The sequence below is a fragment of the Haliaeetus leucocephalus genome, unplaced genomic scaffold (assembly GCF_000737465.1).
Source record: "Haliaeetus leucocephalus isolate CR32 unplaced genomic scaffold, Haliaeetus_leucocephalus-4.0 Scaffold555, whole genome shotgun sequence".
Taxonomy (NCBI): Eukaryota; Metazoa; Chordata; class Aves; order Accipitriformes; family Accipitridae; genus Haliaeetus; species Haliaeetus leucocephalus.
The window spans coordinates 3,309,897-3,322,335 of record NW_010972991.1 but is presented as its reverse complement, the minus strand read 5'-3'; the positions used below and the strand labels follow the sequence as shown (position 1 = coordinate 3,322,335).

Sequence of the window (12,439 nt, the reverse complement as noted above, 5' to 3'; positions counted from 1 at the left end):
GAAGTTTGATAAGCCCTCTGCCTAGACACCTCCACCAAAGCTGTTGGGTCCTCTTTGGGGTCACTTCAGCAGATGACCTATATTATAAATGTAGTCACTCAAACCATTCTCATCACATCATAGTAATTTTGCAGCTGGGAGGAAGAGACAGGACAATGAATGGCAAACTTCCAAATGGGCAAGGAGTGCCAGAGATGCCAGTTCTGTGGGCAAATGGGGAATAAAGGGGACGAAGAATATTAGCAGAGAGTTATTTTAGCAGAGAAGCTTTCTCTGAGGTGGTTTATGATGAACTGCCATTTATGAGCCAGTAGATGTATGGAGAGGACAGGCGAAGTGTCAGCTGCCACTCTGGACCCAAGGGATAAACCTTCATTTTCCTTTCTCGCTCTCTCTTCTGATTATCCCATTTTTTTTATGACAGCAACTGAGGGTCATTTCTATAGAGACATATTAACCCCGTTTGTAACCAGTGAGGAGGACGTAACTTAAAATCATCAAGGCTTCGGCCCAAGACTTGGAGAATGTTTGGGTGATTCCTGGTACTCTCGGACTCTTGCTGTTATATAGCTAAGCATAGACAAGTCTCGTTTGTTTGCTTGTTTCATTAAACAATTCAAAACCAAGCAAGTGGAGAAGGAAACAGAAGATGCTAATTAAAAGACCAGCTAGTTTTTACATGCAAATGTTTACTGGATTTAGATGAAGGGCATTAATATACCTGCTGGTTCTACAGGTCCTGGTATGTGTGAAGGTGTTAAGCAGGAAGCTGTGAAGTTTATGGAGGAGGCAGAGCAGCTCATCCGAGCATCAAATCGTTCCCACTTCCCTTTTGGAGAGAGCTTCTTGATGGCAAAGGGAATATGGCTCACAGACAACGACCTCCTACGTTCTGCTCGGCCCTACGAGTCGGAGGTGGTGGTCTCTGAAAAGCTGTTATCGGGCAGTGACTACGCTCTCCAGCTGGCTGCATGGTCAGGTAGGTGAAAGATTGATGAGAGCTTAATTAAATGGATTAATGCCCAGAATCTCTGCGGGAGTACGCTATGTCAAATTCAACTTTGCTGAAAAACAGGTGCAACTCAGCAGGTATAATTAATCAGTATAATTAACCTGCCAACCCAAGAGCTGATTTCAGTTGTCTTATATGTATGACGTGATGCATACATAAGATCTGGACACTTACCAGCGGTTTTGTACTTGCAGCATTTTTCAATTTGCCTTCTGAAGTACAGGGAACATTCAGGTGTTTGCAAACATGTGCATTTAAAATATCTTGTATTGGACACTAACAGCTTTCTTGTACGTATCTTTTTATAGTTTTGCATTTCTACTGGCGAAGTCACTTTATTTCAAAAAGTTTTGCTGGGGAAGCAACGCAGCTGGGATTTCTCCCTTACATCCCACAGTGTGATGGTCTGGGAAACTGGGAGCCAACTCAGTGCTATGAGAGCACAGGTGAGCAATTGCTAACAAGATACTCTGGGCTGTCTGAGCAAAGAAAATCTAAGCAGAATTCTAACAAAAAGATGGAAAACCTGTATTTTTGTAGCCAAACTGGAGAGAGGTGAAGTGGTCTACAAAATGGGTAGAAAATTGACTGGAGTGAGGAACTCAAGTGGCAGCTCACTGGGGCTCAAAAACCAGTCAATGGTCAGTTGCTCGCTGCTAGTGGTGTTCCCCAGGGGTCGGTTCAGGGGCTGGTGTTGCTTAATGCCATCAATAATGACCAGGGCGATGAGCTGGAGCGTGGTCTCAGCGAGTTTGTGGGTGATACCAAATTGCTGGGAGCAGATGATACACTGCGGGATAGGGCTGCAATGGAAGAGTCTCACCAGAGCTGCTACATTTCCATTCTCACCACTGCTCCCAGGTGTGGTCTGCTTATCTCTGGATAGCAGACTTAACTGTGACTTAGATTTGCTGACCACTTTCTATAGTGCTGCTGAGGATGAAAATCTCCCCAGTACACAACAAAGCATACTGCAGTACAACTTCTAAAATAAAGCTGCTTTTCTTCCCTGGCCAGGTCATTGCTGGTGCGTGGATGAGAGAGGACGTTATGTCATGGATTCTTTGGTCTCACGCTCAGCAGAACTTCCCAAATGTCAGTTGGTTTTTCTTTCTAAATATTTGTCTTTACCTGGTCTTATGAATTTTAATAGTTATTGAAAATTCTAGTATGGTATGCAAGAAGCAAGGCTTGTTGCTAACCACTGCAAGAAAAGAAAAAGAGATTTTATGCTTGTTTTGCTAATTCATTTAATTTCACTACGTGTGATTTTGGCTTGCCTGATTTGAGAATGGACCCTCTACTGTTGCTGGCCCTGCTTGAGCCAGGGGTTTGGATCAGACGTCCAACCAGATGTCTCCAGAGGTCCCTTCTAACCTCAGCCATCCTGTGATTGTGTGGCTATCAAACACCGATTGGGAATTCCCTGCCTAAGGCTGTAGCAGAGTCTAATGGAGATGTGCGAAGGAGCTGGGGATGTAGCCCTTTCTCTAGCTTAGGTTTGAGATCTTGATTTTATTTTAACACGCATGTATGTTTTCTCTCTTACAGGCCAGACACCATGTCAGCGATCTCGAACCAATGCCTTAATTTCCAGCTGGAGACAGAGCGGTTCAAAGCTGGATGCCTCTTCAGCTGATCTATTCGTCCCCTACTGCCTTGAGGTGATTTAATAGGAATGAGGGAGGAAGAAACAAAGCCTCCACGGTTTTGCTTACACCATGCCAAAGGCTTGTATAGTTTCAGTCTATGCTCCTTAAGCATCCCTTGTGCATTCCTATTAACCTGAAAGAAAATGGTAAGACAAAACGAACAGCGGGCGTTGCCCTGCAAAAGGCAGAATTTAAATAGTTTTAGAATAGGAAGCCCTGTTGTCCCTGCCTATGCTTCCCTCCTACAGGGTAGCTCTGCCTAGTCGTTTTGCAGGGCTGTGCTTAAAAGGCACAACTTAATTGACTGACATTTGGGGGGCTGGCTCTTTCTTCCTGAGCTGTGAGAGAATGTCAGGGTGAGAGGGATTTGGATGCAAGTATCCCAAAATAGCATCTGTGATGCTCTCAAAACATGGCCGTGAGCAGGACAGAACCCTGAGACAGGCCTTTGTGTTTCTTTTCAACGTATTGTATTAATGGACAAATGTAAATATAATCAAATATTTTAACCAACCTTTGGGGTACGGATTGTGTCATGTCTGTATTGGTATACGTTGCTCTGCAATGACATGCAATTGATTCTTTGTAGACAGGAGAATACGCTGTGCTACAGAGATCCAACTCAGATATTTGGTGTGTAGATCCTGTGTCAGGAGAAATATTTCAGCGCGGCAGCAAAGATTTGGATGGCAATCCTGAGTGTGAGTAATGCTTTACCCATGGGCTGTGACGCTAGTGGCAATGACTCATGCTTTGCGGCATATGTACTTTCCTTTTCAGAATGATGCCTGTGAAACATGGGAGCCTTACAGTTTAATTCCTCAGTGATATGGTACATACAAGCACATCAACATTGAAAGGGTATCTGAAAATAGTTATCCTTTTACTTTCATAACACCAGGAATAAACCAGTCTAGGCAAACTGATGAACAGGCTTCTATGCATTTTTTTACCTTCTGTTTCTTACCACCGTAGAAAATTTTTTAGGGTCATGGATGAGTTTTCTAAGGCAGTCGGTCAGGAACTGGGCCGTGTGCGGTCAGTGAGTCCATTTTACGTGGTCCACAACTGCTCCATGGAATGGAATTAGATCTATAATACCTTTTTATTGTCTTCAAATAAAGACAGAGAACTGTTGAAGTCTCATAGGAGATGGTTGATCCAAAAAGTTGAAGAATCTTTGCTTGTAGGAATTGAAATGCCTTATTGGAGCCCATGCACTGGCTCTGCTCTTCTGAGCAGTACGGGCAGCCCAAGAGCCCACAGTTCTGCTGTGCTTGTTTCTTCAGTTCTTTAGCTGGTGATTTTCTGCTTGCCATCTCCCATGGAAAATTTGGGGGAATAATCTGCTGGCTTCAGGCAAACCTTCTCCTGGAACATCTGTAACAGAGTAGATAATTAGGAGAGGATAGTGAGTTAGATAGTACTTTCATGTGACCCAGCAAGACTGCTTGCTTTTTCTTACATATGTGCTAATGATAGAAATCCATGAAGACATGCAACAGAACTGATGAGGGATAAGTAACTGCATGTTCACTGAAGAATTGTATAAAACTGGGACATTTTGACTATTTTAAAATGTAAATGATCATATTATTACATTTTAAAATGAGCTTGATCAAAAATTCTTACAGAAAAGATTAATTTGATTAAAAAAATAAATATCAGCATCTAAATGATACATTATCGAATTTATGGTAAAAAAAAAATGTAAGTGTAAATTAAATATCAGTATTTTTAAAACTATTTTATTGATGCAAGTCCATATAACTTGCACTTAAATCTTTAGAAAAAATGTGGTTTTTCTAGTGAAAGTAAAATTCCCTGTTTCAATAATGATTCAAATTATTTATGGTTTCATGATCCCTCATCTGTCTTCCTTCTAATAAAACAGGCTGAAAGCACTGCTGTTAAAGTCTTTAGGACAGTTTGTTGTCTTCTGTTCTGTATCTTGCAATGAATTTCTCTTTAAAGGTCCTAGCTTCTGCAATATGCTGAAGTCTAAAACTGGTTTACGAGAAGCTGGGAAAGGCTACATCCCACAATGTGAAGGGGACAACGGGACTTTCTCACCCGTGCAATGCAGCCAGGATCAAGAGAGCTGCTGGTGTGTCTTTGACAATGGAGAAGAGGTGCCAGGGACACGAGTAAGCGGAGGAAGACCTGCATGTGCAAGTGAGTTCCTCCTTGAGGCGCGTTGCTTCTGAGCAAATCCAGGTCTTGAACTTGACCCTGATCCTGACTTTTTCCAGTGTTTAGTTGTATTTAATCTTCTTTATTCAGACCTTTATAAAGACTTTTGCTCAAGCAGTATGCTTATCTTTGTGTTCTAGCAGATTTCAGACCTACCTGGGCATGATGTCCAGTTTTCTTCAAGTGGTTTGTCAGGGAGAAAGGAGAAGAGAATGGATCTTTGACTTCCTTATTCATAAAATTGATTCAATCAGAGCAGTTGAGCTATAAAACTTAGCTAAAAAGTCAATCTGAACAGCTCGGTGCAAACTTGAACCTGTTCTAGTCTGAGCTGGCTCTGCGATTAAAAGCCATTCAACTGCCTAAAACAAAATTTGAAAAATGTATGCTTCTGCCATTCCTACTCTTGGTTTGTGACAAGAGTTGTGAAAAGGATGTGCCAAAACACTACATATTCACAGAGTATTTCCTGCATGACCAGACCTGCAGAGCACTGGAATGCACTCATGGTTTCCAGTGAGATGTCCAAATGAGAGACATTTCGCTAAATTTAATTTGCAATGGCCTTTCTACATGTTCCCATCACTGAAGCAAAACAAATCAAACTTTCTACAAGGCCGTGCTCTGAAGTGTAATGATTAGTGGAAACTAGAGATGTAAAAAGAAAACCTTCAACTAGTTCCTGCAGGACACTACTGTTTCCATAGTTCTTTTGTTTGGTTTTTTTTTAAATGACAGCTGTTGGTAGATTTAGGAAAATGAGACCATATGATAAGAAATTGCTTCAGTTTCCCTTTGTGATTCTGCTGTATAAAGAGCAACACATGCTCACCAACCAAATACCTGATTGGGTCAGCCCAACTGGCTGTAAGGCATTTTAATCAATTAGATAGCTCCTCAGCCAACTTGGAAACCACCGCCAACATCATTTGCTTTGAACTCTTGTACCAATAGAGAGCTATGCGGACGGGATTTTATGGGAAGCCACAGGGAGACCCCAGGGTTGTATCTGCCTCGTGCATGATCAGTCTGACGAGTACAGTGCTGCTGCCGTCCTGCTTTCAGGTTATGGGCTAGTATCTCTGTGGGACATGGGACTATGTGATATTTATTTTGTTTAGACCAGCTGGAGGAACTCAGCGTGACACCTGGCACTCAGCAGTAGGGATTGACGTTCCCATAGACTCCGAAGGTGAACAGAAAAAAGGGGAAGCATTTCTAGTAGGCCAGAGAAAAGTCGGAAGTAGTTGTAAATGTTAAGTCCTTGATACCTCTTTCTCTCCATGAAAGCTCATTTTCCAGATTTCCCCCTAAATTCCAAGGGAATTTAGGAGTATGTTCTAAGGAGGGTGTAGGTGTACCCTGAAATATGCCTTTAAGGTGATTTTACATTTTGCTTGCACTTCCGATGTTTCTTTTCTGATGCTGTACTTTTTCTAGCGGAAATAGTGACTGAATGATTAATGACCTTTCTTTTTTAAAAGACTGAGCTGAGAGAGAACTGCTTTGAAAATATAGTGGAAACCTGGCTTTACTGAAAGCTATTTGTTATTTTCTGCATAGAAATACCATTGAAATAATCTTTAATGATTTTCCTGGATTTTGAAATAGCAGTGGAACTTTTTCATGCTAAATGACTTAGTTATTGTGTAAGAATAAAGAAGCAAAAGAGATTTTTTTTTCCCCTCAGTCTATCAGCCTTATACCTCTAGTCCTGGGAAGTACTGATAATTATTCAGGAAAAAGGAAAAGGAGTGCTATCTCACTATCTTGGAGATCTTGTCTATCAGCAAAAGAAGCTGTTGTGGCAGGAAAATATGATACACTTCTCCTCCAACATCAGAACAGACAGCTGTAAACAGCAAGTAATAACTTCACAGTGCCCAGTGCATGCAGTGAGTTTTTCATTAGCTTAATCATTTCCATCAGAGGTAGAATCCAACCTTTTCTAGTTGACATGCACCAGAGAGATGATGCCAAGTATCCTAGCAGTCTTCACATGCCTCTCCTGTCCTCATGCCCCTTTCCACAGCTCTGAGTAGAGATAGAGAAGAGAAAGCCTTCCAGAGAAGGTCCTGGAGACAGTAATTTCCTTACGGAAACGTTTAGAAACACTTATGAAAGAAGTGTCAATATTCAGCTAGATTCTGATTCACTCCTACAGGACCAAGAAATTGGGGCAGAAATATAAGAATGACAAAATGGTGCAAGCTTGATAACGATAGTAAGTGGGATGACATCTGTAGAAGGATAAATGAGCAAATTACTGATTGTGAACTGAAACCTGTGAACCACACCAGGAAACCACCCATCACTTATGTTTTGGGGGCTGGTTATCTCCCTGGTTCACACACCAACTCTCACTGGAACAGCCAGTAAAAGAGGGTAGCAGCATACAGCCGAGACTGGATTTGACTTGCTGGATATAGAATTGTGTCAGAGCGATAAAGAGACCACAGGCTGATTTTTATGTACTTTGTATAAAGAGATATTAATGTAATTTGCACACAAAGGTGGATGCAGTTTACATTGCTCAGGATAAGTATTACTATCTCTTCTACAGTGATATCTTTTGTCCTGAAATCTTGGGAGGTTTATTAAAAGTTAGTTAAGCAAGGATGCCAGGTTTCCACCTTTACTGACAAAGAGACTGGATACAGAGTCAGTGAGTGAAGAGAAGGAATGTAGTGGCCCCATTTTACAGAGTTATTGCAGAAAAGATGCTATAAAGGAAACTTGGAAAAAAAATGCATTTGGCACTTCAGAGAGACAGATAGGAAAGCCTTTTATTTTGGCATTGAAATGCTCAGGGTTGGAAAACAAAGATGTATTGTGCACACTGGATCCCAGATTCATCCTGCAATGTTTTAAGCTTTAACTGAAGTGGCTGCTAAGTTAAGGAATTAATCTTCATATCTCCATCAGAAGGGGAGACAGAGGCTGCTCAGACCTGAACCATCAGCAATGTGTGCCTTCCTCCAGTGACTAGGGAGTTTGGGACTGATCTGAGCATTGCTATTTGGAAAATGATCTGTATATATGTATATACACTAAGCAAGTGAATGTACAATATGAGAACATCTTTTTCTTTATTTCTACTTGAAAAAGTTGTTTTTTCTTCCTATGTTTTGTAGCTCTAGAACTCAGAATTGTTTAATTATTACTAGATATATTCAGTAATTAGGTTGGGATTTGGCTAACACTGAATGAAGCATTTGGTTTGCACTGATTAGTAGAAATTAATTATCATTGTAGTTAGCCTCCTATAATAGTTTGTTACAGTGGGCTAGCAGGGTTGAAATGACTGTGTTGATGCAGTGTGAGTTGATAGGGTAGATTTTGTGCTCCAACTCCAAAGCTGTGTACTGCTGTTAAGGACCTGCTGGGTCACCAGAAACATCCCGGTGCTGTTGAAGACACCGTCGTCATGAGCTCCTGATCTTAAAGTTTTCAAATGCCACTCTAAAGGGAATGGAGACTTTTTTCTTTGGCTCTGCCTATTTCCACTGGATATCTTTTGTAAAGGTTTGTTCTGCTGATGGTTAGAAACCTCCTTCTCATCTCCTGCTTAAATTTATTCAGGGCTGTTTTAAACTTATCTGTTCTTAGAAACCATGCATGTAACTTTCTGGACCCAATGCATTACCCATCGAAGTCAACATGTGTCTTTTCATCAGCTTTAGTAAACTGAACCATGCTGACATCAAACCAGAACCAAGTTGAGATGAGTGGGAAATGCACAGCGTGCTGTCTAGATTTTCTCTGTTGATACAAGCGTTTTGTGGACTTTTTACTGGAAGTGCTTCATAGTATGCCACTAATACATCCCCTTTCTCGTGTGCCTAAAGGTCCGCAGTGTGCTCTGCCATTCGGTGCCTCATCTGTTCTCAACGGAGCCGTGTTTTGTGAAAACATTTCTGGGCAAGCTTCAAGCATTCAGCAGTGCTGGCTGGTGTGTCGCCAGGGCTTCCGCAGCGCCTCTTCCAGCACGGCGTTTCAGTGCGACGTGCAACAGCGACGATGGGTCTCGGCTGTCCCGCTCTACCAGGCCTGCCAGAGTATGTCTGAACTGCTGCGGGTTGGGAAGGGCGCAGGGCAGTGTAAATAGATGTGCAAAAATCTGCTTTCATCACGAAGCTACTGTGTGAATGACACTAATAGGGCACAACGGTTATATGGGAGTTGCTAAAATAAGGTGCAATAGATGCGTCCTGTCTTCTGCCGTCTTCATCTCTGTCTCTTGGCTGGCTCCTATGCCAGAAACAGTCCCACTTTTCTGTAATGATATAGCTATAAATAGTTATTCAATCTATATGCAGATTTTTCTTTGTTAGTTAAAAGATGCTGGCACCACGAAGTGATTCTGATGGAACTACTTAGTCCTGGAAGAACAGATGAACACCAGATGTTTAAATTTGGCAGAACTTGACTGTTTATTTGCATAATCAAGTCACTGTTACTTCTGCATCTTTTTGCAGCAGTCTGTTCTTTAGGATTATTGTTGTCTTTGTTGGCTGATTTGTGGTGTTTTTCAAACCATTTTTATTTCAAGAAAAAAATGGCACTTTAACTCTTGGAAGAATCGGTTGTCTATTCAGAGCTCATGTAATTGGATATTAATGTTGGCCTTTTCAATTATTTCAAATAGAGATACACTCTGATCAAAATGGCAATTTGCAGCAGTGCTGAACTTTGAGAAATGAGGATCTTGATGCCAAGTTTGCAGCTACTCTTCATCTCCAGAATGGGTTAAGCCCATTCTGGAAACCCCTGTGTTGACACATTTCCAGTTGTAACCCAGGTCTTCTATTGCAAATGTAAATGTTTTTAAACTTTAAATTTCAGACTGAGGCTTTTGTCTGTCTGTAATCATGTTTGCTAGGTTATTGTAGCATGTTATCAAGTAACTTTCGCGTTTGCCTCATGGCAGTTGAATAACTGTAAGGACAGAGTGGGGTGTGTGGCAATCTGATACAAGCTGCTGTTCAATGCAAGCTAAGGACCTCCCCCAGTAATTTGTGTTTGAAGTAGAGCATGGTTTAAGGAGCGAGAAAAAATTCCCAACACATCAGAAGGTGATTGAATAAACTTCACAATAGTGGAGAATTCACCACAACGCTTAGTAATTTGTTCCAATGGATAATTACCCACGCTCTTCAAAATCTTATTGCCTGTTCTTTATGTGTACACTTAGAGATTGTGGTTAAGGCAGCTCTTCAGTACTCTCTGATAAACTAAACAGAGAGAGGTATTTGTGCCTTGCAGGAAGAAACAGGCTTTTGTGTCCTCTGATCCCTCCCATCATTTTCCTTGGAAACTCTCCAGGCTTTCCCATGCTCGTTTTGGGGTGAGGGACAGGGAATCCAGCAGTGACATTTGTATGTGATGCAGCGAGGGTCTGTAGAGGAGGTGAATGAGGGAGAGGAAAGAGTGAGCACTTGTCCAGGCTGGTGGGATAAGAGCCAGCTCCATTTGGAGGTGACATGACAGCATGACCGCTGTGCTGATTCTGAGATAACAGACCCTCCGTGAAGCCTGGGATCAGCATAACTCCAGTGGAGACAAGAAATTTGCACCTTTTTTTTTTTCTGGCTAAAAACTGGCTAAATAGATTTTCACTTTGTGACTGATGAGCTCACTGATTTCTCCTCGATTTATGTGATTTGTGTCACTTTGGTTTGCTATCAAAAAATCGAAAGGCCCTTGTAGGTGTCCACATCAACGCCATTATCATGCAATCAAATTTATTCTCTCCTAAAATTTGATTCCCAGTTAATTTGACAAGCTATATTTCTGAAATCCCATTTGAATTAGTATTAATTGCTTTAACCATTTAATTCCTTTTTTAATAGAAGTATTTTCATGATTGTGTCTAAGAGAAATGGAGGTTGACAGGTCAATAATTCTTGTCTTCCTGTTTATTTTCTAAGTATTGGCATAACGTCAGCTTTCATCTACTTCCCTGGAAATTCCTATCTGCTAAGGCTTATAAAAAGTCATCATTAATGATCCAGATTGTTCCTTGTCTTTCTGTGAGTTAATGCTTCAGTGTAAAATATCTCTTTGTTATTATATATCACCTGGCTTTTTCCCTAATGCACAACATATATATTTATCAAGCATGTCTCTTGCTGCTTATTGTTTACTACCAACAACTCTATTGCTTTCAGCTAGAAATGAGGAGATGCTATTGATGCAAGATCAAAATGCCAAATCAATGTTGCCTTTTCTCAAAGTAACTTTGAAAGTCAGTTTCTACATTAGCAAGGCTACTAAATGCCCTTTCTTCTTAATTTTTAGAGCTTCAATTATTTCAGACAGTCCAAGCTCAAATGCACTTTCAACTACTACTGCCTCCTGAGAAGACTTGTAGTTCTGACTACTCTGGATTACTCCAGGCATTCCAGATATTTATTTTAGATGAGTTGAAGGCTCGTGGTTTATGTCACCTCCAGGTAATTTCAATTCCTTATTCTCTGTTGTTGGTGGGGTTTTTTTTTGTTTGTTGGTTGTGTTTTTCTGTATTTAAAAAAAAAAAAAAAAAAAGAGGTGAGACACAAAGTAGGACTTTGCCTGTTTGAGAGAGGTGGAAGAGCAGAACATGCCATGAAAACTGTCAGGACTGGCAGCACTCTTATACGGATGACTGGGAAAATTGGATGTTTAGTCTCACTAAACCCACATCAGCTTAATTGTAGCCATAGAAATTATATCACATCAGTCCAATATTTATTAAAAATATGTTTTTATGGAAGAGAACATATTGACTATTCTTACAGTGAGTAAATGACCCGCTAAAATTACTTTTCCTCCTTCTGTTTTTACAGGCCCTTTTGAAAATGTTGCTTTTTAGCATAGCACAGTGCAAATGAATAGGGAAAGGCAAGAACTGGAAGGTTCTCAGGTTGACTAACTGTGGCTTCATTTAATTTTGAACTCAAGGTAAATGCGTTTGGAAGTACTGGCTCCGTTTCTGTCTGTGATGATTCCACCGTCTACGTCGAATGCCTGGGCATGGATCGCCTGGGGGTGAACGTCACGTGGAGAGCTCAGCTGGAAAACATCCCGGCAGCTTCTCTCCCTGACTTCCATGATATTGGTAAGTTTTTTTTTTCCTCTGATATTTCTGTGAATTAAACCTCCTTTGCTTTTAATTGTTTTGCTTCCCTGTGTCTGCTCTTAGGAGACACTAACACGGTGTTACAAATGCTCACTGAAACTGTCTTCATAACACTGGAGTTGTGTTTTTGAGCTTTATGGTGTTGATGTATTTCTCTTTTCAGGCTGTGGCTGCACAGTGGAAAGGAGTTATAATTGAATGTTTCTTTCAGATAGAACTGCCTCTCCCAGCTTCCTTAACTGAGATTGAAAATTACTTTATCGGGCATGAGCTGAACTGTCCCAGATGTTAATTTCCATTGGGTGGGTCCTCAGTGGTGGAAAAGATTGTGTTCTTTTTTGGGTTGGACTCAGAGAAACACAATTCACACATTGCCAAAAATATAACTAATTTCTTCCAAGTTGTTGTTTGGGGCTTTATTTTCCCCCCTTTAGAATCATAAAATGGTTTGGGTTGGAAGGG

General features: G+C 41.0%; 1 protein-coding gene across 1 annotated transcript in view; it reads left to right on the top strand.

Moving 5' to 3' along the window:
* The window catches only part of TG (thyroglobulin), a 158,754-nt gene that overhangs the window by 18,591 nt on the left and 127,724 nt on the right, over positions 1 to 12,439 (top strand). The window contains exons 11-19 of the mRNA XM_010577115.1: positions 737 to 979; positions 1,321 to 1,458; positions 2,030 to 2,107; positions 2,564 to 2,676; positions 3,254 to 3,365; positions 4,639 to 4,839; positions 8,706 to 8,915; positions 11,158 to 11,312; positions 11,800 to 11,956. Coding sequence (XP_010575417.1) covers positions 737 to 979; positions 1,321 to 1,458; positions 2,030 to 2,107; positions 2,564 to 2,676; positions 3,254 to 3,365; positions 4,639 to 4,839; positions 8,706 to 8,915; positions 11,158 to 11,312; positions 11,800 to 11,956 — 1,407 coding nt within the window. The remainder of the gene's footprint in view (positions 1 to 736; positions 980 to 1,320; positions 1,459 to 2,029; positions 2,108 to 2,563; positions 2,677 to 3,253; positions 3,366 to 4,638; positions 4,840 to 8,705; positions 8,916 to 11,157; positions 11,313 to 11,799; positions 11,957 to 12,439) is intronic.